The sequence below is a fragment of the Paramacrobiotus metropolitanus genome, unplaced genomic scaffold, assembly GCF_019649055.1.
Source record: "Paramacrobiotus metropolitanus isolate TYO unplaced genomic scaffold, Prichtersi_v1.0 Parri_scaffold0000005, whole genome shotgun sequence".
Classification (NCBI taxonomy): domain Eukaryota; kingdom Metazoa; phylum Tardigrada; class Eutardigrada; order Parachela; family Macrobiotidae; genus Paramacrobiotus; species Paramacrobiotus metropolitanus.
Genome location: NW_026570225.1, coordinates 2377924 through 2397827, shown reverse-complemented (window position 1 = coordinate 2397827; position 19904 = coordinate 2377924). Strand labels below are relative to the sequence as shown.

Here is a 19904-nt window from a genome sequence, read left to right as displayed (position 1 = left end):
CACATAGAGGGGGAAATTGACAGTGCACCATCAACTTAATCTTGATCCTGTGGATATTAACAGTTATAGTAACAAGAACAGCTAGGTCACCAAATAGCGACTTGTTGCATGGTACATCGTATTTTCTAGATTAATTATTTACGGTACATGATACATCTAAATGCACCGGGTTGCTTCAAGTGCCTTTATGGTGAGTTGGCTTTTGTTTCTATTAAGAAGCGCCATCGTGCCATAAATTTACCTAATGAGAACTGCAATGAATTTATCGACTTACATTAGACACGACTAAGAAAAGTATTAGAACCGAAGTTTCTACTAATTTAAGCCGACGGCAGTGGTGAATTGGTGGTGCAATAAACATAAGCCCTCATATTAAGCCACTGATACGATGCATCAACAACAATTCAGCATAAGATGACGCGTGGCGAGCACAGTGGTTTCAGAAAGTTGATAGCCTGACAACAATCGCACTTCCCTAGACCAGCGTGTATTTGCTGCTGTTTTATTCCTGATCGTGGTTTAAGTGGTAACCTTGTCTCTCAGTACAGGATTAATTGGTAGGTGAACTGGTGTTGTCATACACTACCTTTTGATAAATTAATTAACCCTTACTGTTTCCTTCCAAACTTTGAGCGCTATGATTGATGATTGATCTGGGTTAACTATTGCGCAGAACTTGAGCTGACCGCGTGCACGTTGTTGGAGTTCCCACGCACACGAAAATGAATTTCAGCAAAGTAAAGGAGAGAATAAAAAGCGGCTACCCCAAGGGTACGGAGCGCAGCATGACGTACGGGACGGCAGGATTCCGTGGTCCGTGGAACCAGCTGGATTGGGTGATGTTCCGCATGGGGCTGCTGGGTGTTCTGCGCAGTAAGGAGCAGAAGGGCAAAGCCATCGGCGCCATGATCACCGCCTCGCACAATCACATCGACGACAACGGGATCAAACTGATCGATCCCGACGGCGAGATGCTGGAGATCAGCTGGGAGAGCTTCGCCACCGATCTGATCAACGCCGACGACAAGGACGTGGTGCGCGTCCTGGAAGTCATCATCAAGCACTTCAACATCGACGTGGCCGTCTCCGCCATGATCTACATGGCGCAGGACACCCGTCCCAGCAGCGACGCCTTGGCCGCGGCACTGCGACAAGGCGTGGAGGCGCTGGGCGGATCCGTGCGCGATTTCCATCTGCTGACAACACCGCAGCTGCATTACATTGTGTGCGCGCACAACAAGCTGATTTCCCGTCAGACCGATCAGGTGGATCTGAGTATCTCCGACACGGCAGCGCAAGACGAAGACTGCAGCGAGGAAGGATACTACCGTAAGCTGATTGATAATTTTATCGGTCTGCTGAAAATGAAGGGCGAGCAGGGAAGCGAGGGCGACGGGTATGAAGCGGTGATTATGGTGGACGGCGCCAACGGGATCGGCGCGGTGAAACTGGCCGAACTGCGCTCGCGGTTTCCCGGGGCGGCGGACGTCACGCTGCCGACTGTCCGCATCGTCAACGACGGACGGGGCAGTGGAGCCGTCCTGAATGACGGATGTGGTGCGGATTTTGTCAAAGTGTCGCAGCAGGCACCGAAACCGTCGACGACATGGGGCACTACGAAATGTGCGTCGTTCGACGGGGATGCCGATCGGTTAGTGTATTTCTACCATGACGCCGATGGCCGGTTCCATCTGCTGGACGGGGACAAGATTGCCGTCTTGTTGACCATGTTCTTCGCGCAGTTGGTGCGGCATTCGGGCCTGGATCTGAAAATCGGTGTGGTGCAGACGGCGTACGCGAATGGAGCATCCACGAAGTACATCACGGATGTGCTGAACATTCCCATGGCGTGCGTGAAGACGGGGGTGAAGTATCTGCATGAAGAGGCCAAGAAGTACGATATCGGAGTGTATTTCGAAGCCAACGGACACGGGACGGTGCTGTTTAGCCCGCAGGCCGAGCGGAGAATCTCGAAATTCTTGGAAGAGTGTAAAGCCAACCCGAAAAGTGGTGAACTGTCGGAGACGTTGAAGTCGCTCCATATGGACGATGGGGAAGAAAAAAAACTCGAAGCACCCAGTCTGGACATTGCCATGCCCTTCTGCGACATGGACGTGCAAATTGCTAAGGAAGATGTGCGTAATTCGTGGAAGGCCGTGGAGAAATTGTGGCTGGCGGGACGACTGATCAATCAGACCGTGGGCGATGCGCTATCGGATTTGTTACTGGTGGAGGCGGTCCTGTTTTTGGAGAACTGGTCCATACAGCGCTGGGACGCAATGTACACCGATCTGCCCAATCGGCAGCTGAAGGTGAAAGTGTCCGATCGGCAGGTGGTGCAGACCGTGGACGCGGAGCGGAAGTGCGCTTCTCCGCCTGGTTTACAGAACGCCATTGACCAGTCAGTGAAGAAGTACAATTCAGCGCGAGCGTTTGTCAGACCCTCGGGAACGGAGGACGTGGTGCGGGTTTACGCGGAGGCCGACACACAGGAGAATGCTGATCGACTGGCGCAGGAAGTGGTATATCATGTCTTCCAGTTAGCGGGCGGCGTGGGACCGGTCCCCAGCCGACCTTCGTGAATCTGTCCGTTTTGTATGCTTTCGACTTTAATTTTTATACGATATCTGTCATTTCCGTTTATAAAAAGAGTACAGAGTATTGTTTTTTGTATCGACATCTGCTCAATATTATTCTTGTTTTCCATCAATTATTGGATGTTGAGAGTTTACACAATTATTGTTTTATCGCGACACACTTTATTTGCGATGTGATTGTTATGGTAAAAGTGCGATCAGAATATTTGCAGATTGAGTTTTGATTTTATTGCACAAATGAACACGAAACTGCAATCGACTACAGCGCTATACATTTTCGAACGCGATCTCCGAGCATCGACAGTGAGTTGGTCATTTTTAGCATTAGGCGCGGAATAAAAACTTTGAGCATTAAGTGTTCTTGATGTCTGCTGGAATTTTGTTTAAAGAGAAACATCCGTCGGATCGCAGCTGTGCATGCTAAAGATGCAAAGAGAATTCAAATATTCTGGAGAAGAGAGAAATACACCAGGAATTCTTTCACCAGAAATGCGATGCTACGCCAGCTACAAAGACTGAACAACGAGAAAAACTAATCATCTTTCGCAGCCCGCTCGACTACGCCAATGGACCAATCCGCAATAATATTAATAAACCAATCCAAGTTATGAATGGAATGATCGGAGCGAAGAGATGATGAGGTGCAGCATTTCCGGTACGTCGCCGAAGGGCAATCGGTTGTTTACCTGAAGATTTAAAATTAATATAATTTTTCGTAGAGATTCTCAGTTCAGTTTACGGGATGGCGGCAATGCCTTGTGCCTCTTTCTAGGTTGTATTAGGGAACGCGATTCGGGATTACACTGGAACCGCATATACTATACTTCAAGTATACAGATATTTTAAAACGACGTGGACTTTATAAACTCAGCATATTTTGCATACGAATATTGGACCTTTACTGTACCCTGCAGCTGTGACAATCGATATCGAAGGTACTCGTATACAAGCGCCAAAAAATGGGGGAAAATAAGCAGTGTGGCAGGTGTACAAACTGAATACTAACTGGGATGGACTTGAACAAAAATGTTGGACGATTCGGCATTATTAGCCGAACAGGTGTATTTTCCGGCATGATAATTGTGCACCGAGGGAATAATCAGGCGACTGAACATGCCGGTGGGACTGTGGGCCTGATAGATCTCAAGGTGGTATCCGGAGCGTGCAGTGGGATCGTAATTGAGGTAGGTGCTATCATTGTGGAACCACTTGATGAGGGTGTTGGCCGGGGCGCTGAAGCTGGACACTATGCTGCAGGTCAAATTCAGCGGATGGCCCACCTGCGTCTCAGGGTCCCCTTTGATTATGGCACGAGCAACTGAAAGTACACCGGGGACATTTACAGGGGGATAACCAAAGAAATCAAGTGCCAACCAAATAGTTAAGGATGGTAAAAAGGGTAGTATGTGGTGTACGTAATTGAAGGTAAAGGGTACAAGCGCAAGCAAAGTGTTGCCACCGTAAGCCACCGCAATTTCACCTTCGTCGCCTAATGTGCGCACACGAGGTCGCGTATCTTCAGAATCGGCCTGTAGTGTGTCTGTAAACAAAAAAAGCGAAAATAATGCAAACTCAAGCTGCAGAAAACAAAATTTAAATAGGCGGCCAAAAGCAGATGCAGTTGCAATCATACTCAAGAAAAGCAACGGTTCAACTGAAACGGTGCAGTAAATATAATAGGTTACAGCTGTATATAGTATATACTATGCTCAAGTACAAAGAATTTCTTTATGGCAAAGTCATTGGAAAGTTTTAATATGATCCACTTATGGTAGCAAAATATGCTTATTAACTCTCTGTGGAAAAAAGAACATTCATACTCTGTACAAAAGAACTCCTGTGGGCTGTGGCTTAACAAATTTCTAAGTATGCTGCAGCAATCAAAAACACGAGAGTTCTTAGCTGTCGAAAACGAAAACCGCGTTCAAGCACAAACGCACCGGATAAGCGATCAGCATGTCATGATCAGCGAGCGGCACGCAGGACGACGCGGACACTTCAGGTGTAACAGATGTATTTCAATGGCTCTTCAGAGTCACTTATTATTTTCGCTCTTCGTTTACTTTTAGCTTCTAACACCGCTTAGCAAGTGGTGGTATTAGTTTGCTTAATGCAACCCATTATATATATTTCGAATGCAGCCCATCAGAACAAGAGGAAATACATACAGTTACTCTGTACATCAATGGAATACGTCTCGGAACTGCGTTAAAAATATGGGTACTACAGAAATCGTTTTCATAATTATACAGTAATGGACGTCAGTACTTTCGTTATTATTATAAATTCTATTCTTAACTCGTGACTTTAAACATACCAAGAACAGTGAGAGTAATATTCCGTCCCATTTTGGGTGTGGTCCCAATTTGGCACTCGTAGACACCGGCATCTGCCGGTTTAACGTCCAGAATGCGCAGTGTCCAGTCCTGAGCGCCGGGAATGCGCACCAAGGCAAAACGGCTGTCGGGAATGAAGACCGTATCCCCAATCGTCACAATATTGAAGTCCTTGGTGTAGCGCACCCAGGAGACCTGTCACACAAATATTCCACACTGAACACACTTCCACCGCGTTAGAATTATCGGTTATCCACAAGCACAAGAGAAGGGACAAACCATATGTGAGCCTTGGTTTTTTATTTTACAATGCAGAAATGCCGGTTGGCCTTTCTCGATAGTGACATTGGAGGGTGTGGATAAATCATGAGCCGGCAAACTGGCTGTCAGGGAATTCTCTTCCAGATCCGCCAGAATGCTGTTGGTATACTTTGGGCCAATGTTATACCTCCTGTAATACTCTTTTGCATCTGCAAAATAAACAATCGCCATAAGAGGGAGTTACAAAAACATTCGCACTGAGCAAAATAAATGAGTCAGAGAAATTATATCTATGCTTGTGAACACTCATTATATTGAACGCATGAAAACGGCATAAAAATTTATAACGGTAGATGCAAGGGCAGATTTTGTTGGTGAGTTGATATAGATACTTCGAAAAAGGATGACGAATTACATAACGCAATCTTTCGCACCTTGGTTTATTTTCACCTTCTTTTCGTTAACACATTTTATTTTTGTTACGATTATAACTGGTCATGAACCGGCAGGTTTCTTTAAGTTTAATACACTGCTCCCAGAAGCGTAGTCGTACCACATTCACACATTATTTATTTGATCTAAAACATTATGGGAACGAATCTCGCGAATGCGGTACGAGTAGTTTATGGACTTCAACCACGTATCTGTTTGTAATCAATGCAATGCGTCAACACCCATTGTCCCGTTTAATAGACGTGTTAACCGCCAAACCCGCCAGCGAAGATAAACGATTTATGTAATCTTTTATGCAACATCCATTTCATCCCGTTCCGACGCGCGACCATGCAGCCGCAGTCGGTAATAAATTTCTCCTCAGATTCAAACGTTTCATTAATCACATACCGGCTCGCGCTCTTTTGCATAAATCAAATTAAACGACGTGATTGCACTCATAATCCAGCCGGCACCGCGCACTTGTATACGGGACTAATGGTGCAAGACATATTAATTGCATCACTATGCAAATGCAATAAGCAATGAGACGGATATTCAACAACGCAGTCTACGCTGTTTGAAGTAACGGATTATCCGCTATATATTCCCTATCAATATCCCGCTATTAGCTGATCAGGTTTCATTTGGCTTCTTTGCTAGCTTATTCTTATACCCACAAAATCCATCCAATCGTATTTGCTGAAGTACTAAGCTTGGGAATTTGTCCTTACACATAATATTCTTATCGGCCAATGCATAAACACAAAATATCGCCGCAGGTTGGGCCGTCAGAAAATGGCTAAAAGGTCATTATGCCGGCTGCGCGGTTAAAACGCGAAAAGCTAACTGCATACTTCGCCTGAATGAACCCTTTTATGAATATTTATATTGTAACAAATCCTTAGTCGGTTATGATTTGTCCATAAAATAGAAGAATCTTTTACAAGAAATGGCAGTGAAATTGCCGGTTATTGTTCGGTTAATCTGTGAAGCACGGTTCGTTCTCAAATCCATTGATATGCAAAGAATACTATTAAAATCGTGGGATTTAGCGGTCTTTTAGTAGTGTACCAGTGTATCATTGCTATACCGAAGGGGAATGTGAACAACGCCCAAACTGGAACGAAAATTAGACCAGAACAGTTTACATGTGTGCGATCATTCAGGTTCGCTAGAATTTCAAATTCAAGTTAAAATTACATGGATAATTATTTATTGCTGCCAAGAAGAAATACACATGAAGTGCTTTATGCAATAACTAATTAGTCATGCTGGTTGGTCCATTGAGGCGACGGTACGGTGCAGTGTAATTGAGCCGGTGAAAGAGTTACTCAAGGGCGCCATACCGTGAGCTGATAATTTGATAGAGAAAACAAACATGCCCCCAAATAACCCACGATTACACGATTTCCCCAGGGGGTTACCACTTCCTGTCACCATGCCGTTGGACGTTTGAGTACCGGCCATTCCTGGGTACTCAGCACAATTATTGCCGCTTCTCGTATTTTGGCAACTCAATCTCCTTCAACTTGTTCAAGATCAGACGTGTTTTCTTTATAGCGATTGGCAAACGTTTAATTCATGCGCTGACGCTAGTTTCGCAAGAGTTTTCGTTGAAGAACTGACAGTACTCACTATTCACTAAACGTATCAAGGCTTTTTTGTAAATAGTAATTTCAACCAAAAAACTGTAATATCGAATTAGCGTGAATTATGTATGGACGCCTCCAACCGGCATTTCTATGCCGAATCTACTGCTAGAGCGTGATGGTTGCAGATGTAAATCCCTCCCGGCACAAATTCAGCAGGGGCAAAAGATTACACGTTAGAAAAGACGTACAATTTACTATCCGCTGTGCTTCATTGACAGAGAAGAGTTATTACTCTGTTTGATGCGATTATGCATCCTGCTGGACATCATTTCCAGGTGATTACCCAACAACATGCTGCTCTTGTGCTGCAAACTAAACTGAACCACGCGCAACGAGCGCACCTGGAAGCATAGGGACACACACAGTACCGTATGGCGAACAACATTTGTGCATCTGAAAATGATGTCGACAGCAAAACAACTTCTAGTCTAGATGTTGGTGTTTCAGAATCATTCATAAACTAAGAAGACATTGGAAATCAAAATCCTAGTTTGACCAGGTGGAAGTGTCAGTATATGTCAATCCCGATGCAAATGTATTAAATGAACTTCCTTTAAATTATACGAGTGTCGTATAAAAGTGATAGTTATATAAGCAAACCATAATTAGGCAATTATGTCGCCTTACACATGGATGGGCTGTGCTTTTAGAAACTAAAATGTGCGATCTGTTAGGCCATTTTAAAAAGCGCCACATCTGATCATCGGAGCATAACTGAGCAAAGAATGAGCGGCAGTAATCAATTACGGGCAGTTTGTATAATAAAGCATATTTGACAGATAGCCGGCATTGTGCTGCTGCTGACTGTTTGGATGTAATCCCGCTAGTTGAATACATACAAGCCCGGCATTTTTAACAATCAGACCCATGTTGCGTGCCGTCAGATCTTTACTTTCCAACAGATTGCTACATGCCTTGTACAAAGTATGCACAATGCCGTTGGAAAACGTTTAAACAAGAGCAAGTAACAATTTGACTGCATGGAATGCTCCATTAAGTTTGCACAGGAGCAGATGCCAACTGGTCAGTCAATGCTCAGCGTGGATGTGTGTGTGATGATAGTGGGTAATGTGTGCGACGGGATCGCCTGCCTGCGTTTGTGCTGCATGCTTAACCCAGTGGAAAAGGAAACGCGGGCGGAAGGAAGCCAATGCAGCTGATATGTTCCTTATATGCGGTGTTTGGTCTGCTTGATCGATACCAACTGGTCACGAGCAGGAATGTATCTATTTGGGATATACGAGCGTATATCGCCACACATATATCATCCACAAATGCATAACAAACAAACATTCGAATTCTTGATGTATCGAATGCAAAGAAAATGTCAAACTGATTAAGAATTACTCACACCTTCGGGAACAACAGCAGATGGACGGTCAATCAAAGACCAAATTAATTTTATTACTTCTACAGAAGTTTCGACCAAGCTGTTATAATGATTTTCATTTGGATTCTTGGGAACATATTTCCAGTTTGCAACACATATGGTCAACAGTGTACACAGATATGCAAGCAAAGTGCACGAATTTTACATAACCCTATTCCTTAAGTTCGAAAATAATTCATGGTTCAGTCTGAGCATTATGTGCAGTATACTGCAAAAAAAGTACCAAAATTTTTTAAGATGCCGCCTGTGATCAAATGATAATTTTAACGGAGCAAAGTTAGCGTGAACGGCAAAGTAACCTTAATGCAGCATGTAAGCTTAAAGCCGCGGAAATATGGACGTGGGCACATCGGGAGTCAGATAAGCAAACAGCACGGCGTCAACAAGCCTGTTAGTGTTAGCCAGTGGGAATTAATGCATTCTCTCGGCTAGCATCCAGCCAGATCAATGTCAACTCAATTAGAAGCGGATTTCGCTTTTAAGATTTAACAGATTTCGACATACTACGCCTATCTGACATGCTCATCTCCCCCCGCCCGTCCCGCCCCCTTTGGCCCAACAAAACAAGCTGACCAGTTCGCGGCGCTGGGATGTTGATGTGTTATTGATCATCGCGGCGAAGAACGCAGCGGCAGCGCATGGCGGAAAGTTGTCCAGCCAGCTTTCCGTTCGGCCAAGTTAGAGATAACGGATATTGTCATTAGGCCACAGCACAGCAGCCCCCTTTTCGCATAATGCTAGACTGTGCACGGCACATTCCCGCCAGCCAGCGCTGTTAGTAACATCCGAATCATAAGTACGAAAAACAACCAAATTACCAGTAACCACTTAATGATGGTCATCGTAACCTCTACGCGGACTATATCAGGGATTTATCCGTAATATATACCACAAGAGACACTATTAACCAAATTACTGGCAAAATAGAAGTGGATTTCAGTAGATTTTGTTAGTACAGCTAATATGAGATCGGATGATTGCTAGCCGAAAATACTATAGGTACAGGAAATTTTTCAGTATAGGTGTCGGATGAAAACCGAAATTGTATCAGGATTAATGTTGGATAGCGGAAGTGGCCGTTAGCGGCAAAGCGTCTTTCCAGTGAAAAGCCAGCCGTCCCGCTAATGGAGTTTTAAACGGAAACGATGATAGATGCGCGTGCACTTGGCTAATTATCTCTTTATCACCCCACACAGTACGACGGTGGCTAGTAGCCTCGACATAGCTGATTAATATGCATGCATACGGCTGCCGCGGCAATCTCATATCGGATCGGCCTAATCCCGCACACTGTCAGAAACTTCAATTCACACTTGAACGCTGCGCACTGCGCCGCGCTACAGCACACACGGTGCGGAACTAACATCGAATGACCAATGGTGCACTTCCGCTACAGCGCTCATCAAGAAAAGACCGCCGCAACTACGGATCAGAGCTCTGACAGCGATCTTATTCCTTCTCCCGCTGACAGACACCGAGATCATTAGCGCGATAGGCCAGGATGATGGGTGAAAATGAACATATTGTACATCTTCCCATTGTTCGCGTACTGGCAGCCCACAGAAAGGTCAACCCGCTGCTGCTTAGTGAGGAGGGATCATGGGCCCATCAAATTCATCAAAAGGGCCATCTTCTGGCCACTTGTCCCCACAGTAAATGTAGAACAAGAGTACCGCCACATGATCCATTTATGTGGATTTGGGCTAGATGCTGCCCGTATGGACGTGTGTGCATATAATACTGCCGAATAGTTTCTGTTGCGAATTTACGATTTTGCCCTGTTACTTTCCAATCTTGCTACAGCATCAAACATCTAAATCTCTTATGTAAATATGCAGCTCCAATTTATGCTAACGAAAATAAAAAGTACTTATCCTTACAGGTTAAAAAAACCCTAGATGATACGTAAACGCAAGACAAACACACCGACATCCATAAGTAACTCAAATTTTATCCAGCTTTTATACAAAAATCAAATGCCATAATAAAGCTTTCTAGCACGATAGCTGCTGATTCAATGTGCTTAACACGCTGCAAACTTTCATACAGAGTTGTACTGCATACTACTTGTACGCTTTTTTTAAGGCTATGATAAGCTGTGTTATTAAGTATGAGAAGTAAAAATATTGATTTCGCTTGCAAACACCCAACCGGCAAATATTTCTCAGATTGTAGCTTTCAATGGAAATCGCAGGTCGTAGTAGGGCTGGAAAAAGCTTGACCGAAAGAAGAAAAGAATAGAAATGGGTGTTGTGGTCAAAGATGCACAATCACGTGAATAAAGCGCACCCTGTGGTCAGTTAAAACGCTCAATGAATGTCGAAACGGTAATGTACATAGATTTCTCCATAACACACAGATCCTTCATTCTGTGCTGGGACGGGAGTGGATTGATGAGAAATGCAAATAGCTCACTTTCAACTGGCCATGAAATATGCTCTACTATGGATTATACATATATTTCCACGCTACCGGTTGCCTAAACTTCGGCTATCAGCTACTTTGGACCATGCAGTAGCGCGCGGATAACAGGAAATGAATTACCTTTGCCACTTCTTCACACAAACGCATCATACATAATTGATTCTCTCTTCTCAGTCTGTGATGCACACCTGTTCTGTCCACAAGGAAAGGTAAACGAACGAAAAAAATAAGAGTATTAATACAGGAAAAATCTCCTGTCAAAAGGAAGATTCGCTTAAAATCCATTTTATCCATTTCCTTTTCTTAATGTTTTGCCCGGCATTTCCGGCTAAGAGAAAACCTTGTACGGGAATCACAACATCGCGGCCCCAGGTTTCTTTTAATCAGGATAAATGCAGGCTGCATTTTGCGCACATACCATGGGATTCTTTGGCTGTTATTACATCAACCAGCGATGCTGGGGATCCTCGGCGCGATAATTGCCCAGAGGCTGGCCTAGTTTTAACCTACATTTCCGTATTACCATACGGGCTCATGTTTAAATGGACATTAAACCCGGCAAGTTACAGCGATTTTTTAACTTTACAATGGGATAAATTGTGCTAAGTGTCGGAGGAAAGCGGCGCTTAGTTTCATCAGTTGGCGTCATTAAACCACGGGCAAGGGGCTGTTTAGCCCGGAAATAATCTGTTTCTATCAAATAACCCGTCCCTGTTCTGCTCTGGCTACCGCAACTCCCAGTATCTGTGAGATAGCTGAGAAAAATGAACTGCTGCATGTTCCTTTCTCGGATCATATTTCTTTATGGTCTTAATTGCTGTGACGTAAAACATTCTAAACAAGTTTCGGACGCTTTCAACATTTGACACCTTCAACACACATGCAGTTTTTAATCCCTAAAGTCTATGTCCCCTTCATGTTCCCTTCAAAACAACAAAATCCCCCGAAGATGTTCGTAACTGATACAAATTATATTAAATTGAAAATTACATTAAATAATGTACTAATTACTTGTTAGAATAACGTGTTTCCTGATTTCTCTGAGTTTACTTTAGGTACTGAGGCATGATTCTCTTAGATCAAATTATGTTCTAATTTCTAAACACGAGTACATATATATATATCACTTTAGCAAGATACCGAAATGTATAATGAACTCGGGTCGGAAGCGTAATAAATTGCCCAAATTGTGCACTTGTGCAATCCCAACGACGTCCGGTCAGTGTCGCAAAAACTTCCATTGAAATGTGCATAATTAAATTGATACAGAGAGCAAGATGCAGATGATGAGAAACGATCCGCTGCTTGTATTGAAAACTCAAACGATTTGTGTCAAAAACTGGGCGTTCAGAATCGGAGAATGAACATGTTTCTTATGTGTGCAGACAAGAAGAGATCAACTGTTATCTGCCCGTTCGAAAATGTAGATCGGATGCGAATGTGTGTTAAATTAAATAAATTAGGTTCCGTAATTCGGTTTAAAAAGAAACTAGCCTCATTGAGCTGTGCGATAAATCGGGGGAGACGTCGACTAACATCATTGATCTGGACAGTCTATGGCCCACAGCAGGGAGGACATTTATTCGTCTATGCGTCCCAGGAATTAGAATAGCAAAGGAACACTAATAAAATCTTAACCACCATCCATATTGTCAATATACCACGCTCCGCAGTGCAGCTGTAACTGAGGTTATTCATCCCAAACTATAACTAGAAATATTTCCAGTTTAATGCATATCGTATGCCGACGGTTGTTGGAACACCGTCAAAGCTATCGTATTAATAATGTTCCAGCAGACAATTAATACGATTTACCCGCTACCTAAATTAACAAGTTTACCACAGTGCTACGAAACAATTAAGCAAATTAATTATTTTACAGTTAGCTGAGGATGCATCAACGAATCTGTTGCTGTACCATTAACGCTATGTACAGACATCATAATTAGGTATTTATTTACTGCAACTGCAGGGGAAAATATCTTTATGAAAAATAAATTTGGCAAAATACCGGTACAAACTGCCGTATGCACTTTCTTTGTCAATATTGTGATATTGCTGCAGTGGCTCGCTTTGTGAAGGCTGCACCGATCATCTCTCCATCCATTAACGTATTAGTCAAGTTGGAAAAATTGTGATTAAAGCCGACGATTTTACAAAATTAGCCGCCCACGCCGCTGTATTGGGTCGGGTAGGCTGCGGCTGGCCCCGACGATGCCGACCATTTTTCCAATAAAATTCCCTCCGGGGCAACATTACACATGTCCACTATTAATATCTCATGAATGAGAAAACTAGCGTCATAAGTATGGTGAAGAAATCGATTAACTTACAGCCAAAAACGCCATTAAAACTTTTTACAATCATTAAGCTCCGATCAAAAGATCTTTCGAGTGTTTAGCCCTTAACGACGAGTACATATTGTACACAAGCTGGTGCGCGCTTTTGTGTTTGTGTGGTCATACCGGCTTTTCCGGCAACAGCCGGCTGACAAAAAGACGACTAACAAACTCATCACAAATCCAAAACATCAATAATTATACCAACGAAAAAACTTAATCTTGTTTCATAGACCGTCAAAAAATTGTTCGTGGACATTGGGCAGTAGCACACTGGCACAAGACTTCGTCGTGTTTACCTAAACTGAAGTACATGGTAATGTCTACTACCGCATGAACAGTACACGCTCATCAATATCGAATAGTTACTGCAAAAACGAACGCCATTAATTCAGAATAAGTTTTTGAAGTTTTTGGATTTATTTAGAAGTTAAAGTGCAGATGACTGTCCACAACTGCAAATAATATTCTGGCAGGATCTGGAATATTTGCATGGACAATACACATCTCGAGCAGTGAAATGGTCAACTCACCTGAGATCAAACAGTTCCAAAATAGACTGTACACAATGATAAGTAAACTGTGGCGAAAGCCAATCTGTATCCAGCATCGTCGCATGACTCCGGTCAACACATCCGACCCGGCAGCATCCATCATGTCGCTACAGCCGATCCCGGCTGCCGGTTCGCACACTGCACTGACTGACGGACGGAATGCTTAAAAAAACAGTCAATTCAGTCGCCACTTTCTACGGTGCAGAAAATGTAAAATTAGGAGAGATGTTGCTTAGCCGGCGTGTGATTAATCAGCGGCTCCAGGTATGCAAACCCGCGCTCCCAAGCACAGCAGCCAGCTGGGAAGCTGATCAACAAAAGGCCAATGAGGGATCCAGTTGGCAGTTGGTCATGTCGAGCAGCACGGATGAACATGGACCCCCCACGCACCCCGGCACATCCGTTCGAACTGGCCGATCACGTAATTGAGTGGAAAAGCCGCACACTCTGCACAGGCATACACACGCACACTCCGCGCCGCCGTGCCGCGTTGACTAAATAAACCCCGCGAAAAAAACCCTACTCACTTCCCAATTGGTGAAATATGGCTGGTGGAAGATGGATCAAAAAGAAAATGGATGAGAAATTAATAATCCGTGCAGTTGGCTGCCGCTGGTGCTGTTGTTGAAACAGCAGAGGAAATCCATTTGTGCGTTGTCCACTGATCTCAAGGGAGCCAGATTATCCGGCCGCGGAATTAATTTACGATGGAGAGATGAATTAAGGTCTCCGCAAAATCACTACACGGCTTTTCGATTATACGCACATTTTGCGGTTTTTTAGTGTAATAAACGAAGAGAGAAATCACCGGCCAGTGTTGCGAAATATTAAAGGCATCCTTCGCGGCGTAGTAAATGAAAATTAAGCTTTCCCATCATTCACAGTTTCACACACTTCCCTATTCACAGCTAGTGCTACCGCTAATTCGAGTGGCGCCCAGAGCTCCGCCTGGCGCGCTATCTGATTGGTTACCGCCCACCGAGAAAGGCGGTGCTACGGAATTGTTGGACAACCGATCTCTTTCCACCTTTGCGAACAAAAAATGGTACAATACTACTATAAAAAAATGTTGAGAATTATTGTATTTTTACAATCACGGACATATGCAACGGTTAGCGAATATAAATACAGTATGTATGAAAGTCTTCACATTTCTTTAGCCAGTTTCTATTGATTTTTTGCCTAATCCATTTATTTGGCCACGCCGCGATGCGCGGTTTGAAGAAGAATTCAATCAAACCACAAAAGCCGGTGATGTTTTGATTGTGCACTAACATAAACGTTTGCCTGGTCGGGCAGGACAGGAGTGGGATAAAGGTCAGCGAACTAGTTTGCCAAAGTGTGGCAAGCGCGTTTCGTACCGCGCGCCAGGCAATTGTTTTTAATAATAAACGAACTCTATCTTGAATCCACCATCGTATCCCGTGTTTGTTCGTCGAGGCGAACGTGCAGAAAAACCAGGAAATGCAAACTTGCCGCTACGGCTATTTGGCAAAGCTGCAAAAGAAAAGTATCCAGATCAAATACCTTATGGGGATGTTCGGCGTGGCTGTGCCGGCAATCAATAATTCGGTATGCGAAAAAAACGTTTCTGTAATAGGTATCAAAAACAATACAAGCAGTTTTTACTGTGCTCAGGTAAATCTGATTTTTTGGGCTTTTGAAAAGACAAGCAAATTATACTGTTGGTGAATGGGCTTTTGCCTTTTATTAGATTCTGTTAGAATGTAGAACTCGTACTCAGCGCAGGCAGCTGAAGTATCCTGTATTGCATGGATACGAATGCCGGCGTCGCACCTTGTACAATAGATACCAGTATACAGAGGTACAAGAACATACATATGCGCTGTAGCTCTTAAAAGTTTCTGATTTTAAAGAACCTCGCTGTGTGCTGTTCAACTTTCAAAGTTCAAAGTCACAAGAGAATCTTGCCTGACGAATACGGAATGAAACCATCTTTTTTAGGTGTTGCATAAAATAAAATGAACGGTAAAGGCAATGGAAGGCACAAATGCCCATGTTCTACGAAAGCTGCCCATGTTCACACGTGCATGCCCAGATGCATGTGGTTGCACATATGAGCGGCGACCTATTTCTTGTAGTTTCCGGTGAAGACTGTGGAGTTTAAATATGATTAATTCTGGTGCAGCCTGATGGAGTGATAACATTTTCCAATCCGGACCATCCAGCCTGTGTAAAGCGTGGTCCCGGGGGATGGCCAGCATATATCGTCCAGACAGGCTAATTTATTTTAAATAATCAAGAGTGACAAGGATAAGTTGCGTGTAATTTTATAACGTCGCTCCACTGCAGAACACGCCTGCCAATGTAGCCTTCGAATGATTTGTACTTTCAAATACAATTTCGCCAGATAAAGTCAGCGATCCTGTGTCAACATTCCTTGTATATCGCTATCGTTTTTAGAGCACATATTAACTAAGTCTGTGATGGAAAAGTTTGAGAATGTCCTATGAAATGGCTTGTGCAACAACAAATTTTGACACTTTGACAATGTGATTTTACTACATCTGGACATTTCACAAGTTTTGCCATAGTTAACTATGATTTTGCGGCTTGTAATTCTACCAAGTGCACTTGTTGCAGTCAAATTAATGTGAAGTTTATCTGCTTTTAATTTTGTCCAAGTTTATGGATCGTTATCGGCAATAATATTAGCTGAAAGCAGTAGTACGCGTGTTGTTCATTACTGTGCGGAATAGATCTGTACAGATTCCAGCATTTCTTAATCGTACCAGAAAGCGTCGATGTCCCTTTTAATTTGGATCAGATTAATTATTTTCAAAAAAGTACTCAAATTTCTGAAGGCTTACAAACTGTACTAGAAAAATTAATGCGCTTAGCAATGCGTATACGTACGTACTGCAACATACAGTATCTCAGAATCTCAGATGCATAATCGTTCAATGGAAAGTCAAGTAATAAATTTGATGTGTCCAGTGAAGTCCTCTATAAAACCCAGATCTAGGAATAATAACCCGGAATATATATACCGGAGTAAGGCTAGATCACACGGCGCTGTCTAATTAGCGGGCACAACAACAGAAGTCATTACTCTGTATATATATACTGGACAGACATATAAACTGTAGGCTTCAGAAATTAAAGAAAGGATAATGAGGTACTGTAAGATTTGAATGTTATGTAAAGATAGACGTAACGTAATTAATTGTCAGTCATTTCTGGGCTGAATATGTAAATAAAGCGCAAGCCAGTTCTGCAGCTGCGCGGTAGATCGAAGCTGTACTAAGGTTACGCAATTGCAAGCAGAAAGCCTCACTTGATGGTCGGTTTGTAATGATGGATTGCTGTGCCGATCGGCATTATTTCAATACCCTGTTCATAAACATCTTGAGTTGTGTGTAAAAAAGTTGTAATTGTTTGACAGTGTCCGGAAGTATTTGAGCAGTTGGTTTGGCATTGCCGAGAGTGAAATCTCGTGGGATAATTTTTATCATCCGGCCAACATCTGCTCCGGACTTGCAGTATGGCCATATATATTGTCGACAATTGAATAAGGAAGCAGTTAATCATAGGGTCCCCAGCGTTTTTTTTCCCGGCTGAAGAAAAACCCATTTATACCCGAACAACAACTAAATCAAGCGCAAAACGTAATGAGTCCGAACTCAAACAATTTGCATGGTAAAAAAGTGGTGTAAACTGTAATACATAACCGCGTCAGTATTGTAGCACGTATGCCAGTCTATATGTCGATGTAAAGATGTTATGTATAAGTACGTTAATATTATAACAGGCTCCATTCCCTTCTAAACGCTTGGATATTTGCAAGTCTAAATTAAAATGTAGACCCATTCTGACAGTCTTTTGATTGCTTTCTGACTGTTGAGCCAGCCACAGCTTGGCCTCAATGTTTTCAGTGGGCAACAATACGTAAAAGAGGGAAATGGCAAGAAAAACTGGCTGCCTATTCTTGTTTGAGGGATAATAACAGACTCCCGGCTATGTACAGCGTGTGGCGTCCAGTATCAGGCCGTCATAATTGTTCCCTTAGTTGACTTCACTCCCTTACATAAATGACTTCTTTACATGATCACACTTTCCTTTTGGGGAGAAAAATCAATATTGGCCGTTTTGTGTTGAGAAAACTAGTCAGTTTCTACATTAAGCTGCACTGAGCAGCTCAAAAATGTGCCGATTGGATAAGAAAGCCACAAAAATTATACTTTATCGCTGTTCAGCAGCGGTTTGAGCAACAAAAAAATTTAATTGCAGTATACCTGCAGACTGCGTTTGTTGCAGTTGTCAACCCGGACCGCAAATTTGAATGCACTTACCATACTATTGCACATCCGGCTCGTAATAACTATTGCACATCCGGCTCGTAATAATTTATATTCCAAGTATTGAGTTCCAAACGGCAAAAGTAGTTTGCAGGAGTGCAGTTGTAAATTTAGAAACAACTTGTACATATACATATGTGACAAAAGCGGTCCTGTAGATAACAAAATTAATTATTACATGTATAAAAACGATCGCACGGAAGCGTTTATAAGGCTACAATCGGTACAACAGACGAAGTTTCGCAGGCTGCGTCAGTATATTGACAGTACTCGTATTCAATATTATTATTTATTAGCTACAATAAACTACTCAAAGGGCTCACTCGGAATGTTAGGCTATGAACGTCTGCAAACGCTTTGTTTTAAGGACACAAATTTCAAATTTTTTTGAAGACGTTTTATGCTTTTCCTCTGTAATACAATATGTAGCGCTATTATGGATTGACTTTACTGACTGTGGATTGACGAAACGGCTGCGGGAAGCAGGCTTCGCTGGGAACTATCGATGATAATTTAAGCCATGGGGGGAGTATGTACGAGTAATCTTTATCATCTGCGGACATTGTTCTTACATGGATTATAGATTGTAAATTTGTACAATAATACCACATTCTATTTTATTCAGCGCTGGTCACCAGCTGCGTTGAAGCGCCGATAAGCCAGTGCTAAAATTTAAAGCCAATAAATATTAAGTAAGTTACAGTACTTTGAATGTTACATTTAATTTTTATTGACACGTGGCCAAAAATACAGAGCAATTTGTAGTATGCCGTTTAGTGCAGTCGCAGGTTAATATTCGTGATCATCGATGATCATTTCTTACGTTCTTTCGACATTTTCAGACGTTGTCAATATTAATTTCGCTACAGTCAGCCGACATATATAATATCGTAATTATTATCAAGTGCACCGGCTAATATTGAACTTAATTTGAGTTGTTGCATTGGCCAGTGATCAGTTAAGTGTGGATATGACCATTAGAAATATGATGCAAACATGGTGCTAGTGATACAATTAAGAATTCCATTAGTAACAGATGGGAGAACGCTTAACGGCAGAACGGTGTGTACGTGAAACAAATTCAAATCATGCTGATGGAGTTTGAAGTGCTTATTGACGGATGGGCTGTACAATGCGCCGGGTGTGCTATGGGATAATTCTGGGTGTTTTCACTGGCGAATATAAGTGCCCACCGGACAGGAGGAACAATGGGTGTATATGGAATTTTATTGCATATTCATTTTGTCCCGCGTCTGATACAAGGGCGATTACCATTCTCCCAGAGGACTTATTAAAATTTCATTTCTACACTGCACCCATTTGCTAACCCACTTGTCTGCGGTGTTCCACAGTGGCGCATTCAGTTGCGCCTCAATAAGGTCACCGCCACTGTCGACTTTATTTACCGGATATTACCGTTTCAAGAGCGCGAATTATGAATAGTCATTAATAAAAATTTGTATGGTTGTACGCGACATCGACATGACCATGGCTTGTCGGTTGCATGCAAGAAGTTGCTGCATGTAGCTGGGTATGTTTTACTACCAAATTTGATACTAGATATATAATTAATTTTGTATTAAATCGTAAATTTTCT

General features: G+C 42.8%; 2 protein-coding genes across 6 annotated transcripts; one reads left to right on the top strand and one right to left on the bottom strand.

Annotated features, from left to right (window-relative positions):
• Positions 1 to 54: 54 nt before the first annotated feature.
• LOC129581074 (phosphoacetylglucosamine mutase-like) lies at positions 55 to 2878 on the top strand. Of its 2 annotated transcripts, none has more exons than XM_055471945.1 (2): positions 55 to 190; positions 674 to 2878. In XM_055471945.1, exon 2 carries the CDS (start codon positions 723 to 725, stop codon positions 2580 to 2582), a length of 1860 nt encoding a protein of 619 aa, XP_055327920.1. In that variant the 5' UTR covers positions 55 to 190; positions 674 to 722; the 3' UTR covers positions 2583 to 2878. The 2 variants fall into 2 exon arrangements, with proteins under 2 accessions (XP_055327920.1, XP_055327919.1); XM_055471944.1 differs by lacking the exon at positions 55 to 190 and adding an exon at positions 202 to 557 and having other exon boundaries at positions 674 to 2877.
• Positions 2822 to 18739, bottom strand: LOC129581079 (lachesin-like). 4 transcript variants are annotated; one of them, XM_055471960.1, is made up of 9 exons: positions 18631 to 18739; positions 18302 to 18459; positions 14516 to 15485; positions 13968 to 14150; positions 5213 to 5403; positions 4915 to 5128; positions 4078 to 4137; positions 3604 to 3915; positions 2823 to 3283 (listed from the first exon to the last, which is right to left on the bottom strand). In XM_055471960.1, the coding sequence occupies exons 4-9, from the start codon at positions 14089 to 14091 to the stop codon at positions 3156 to 3158; spliced, it is 1029 nt and encodes a 342-aa protein (XP_055327935.1). In that variant the 5' UTR covers positions 14092 to 14150; positions 14516 to 15485; positions 18302 to 18459; positions 18631 to 18739; the 3' UTR covers positions 2823 to 3155. The 4 variants fall into 4 exon arrangements, with proteins under 4 accessions (XP_055327936.1, XP_055327935.1, XP_055327933.1 ...); XM_055471958.1 differs by having other exon boundaries at positions 13968 to 15015; positions 15264 to 15485; XM_055471959.1 differs by having other exon boundaries at positions 13968 to 15015; positions 15386 to 15485.
• Between the last annotated feature and the right edge of the window lie 1165 nt (positions 18740 to 19904).

What these genes read in the sequence shown, in the direction of transcription:
- LOC129581074 (XM_055471945.1), top strand. Translation starts at nt 723, where the DNA reads ATGAATTTCAGCAAAGTAAAGGAGAGAATAAAAAGCGGCTACCCCAAG.
- LOC129581079 (XM_055471960.1), bottom strand. Translation starts at nt 14,091, where the DNA reads ATGATGGATGCTGCCGGGTCGGATGTGTTGACCGGAGTCATGCGACGA. An exon ending in TTGGAACTGTTTGATCTCAG is followed by an intron (nt 5,404 to 13,967) that starts GTGAGTTGACCA and finishes TTTATTTTGCAG; the next exon opens with ATGCAAAAGAGTATTACAGG. An exon ending in AAAACCAAGGCTCACATATG is followed by an intron (nt 5,129 to 5,212) that starts GTTTGTCCCTTC and finishes TTTGTGTGACAG; the next exon opens with GTCTCCTGGGTGCGCTACAC.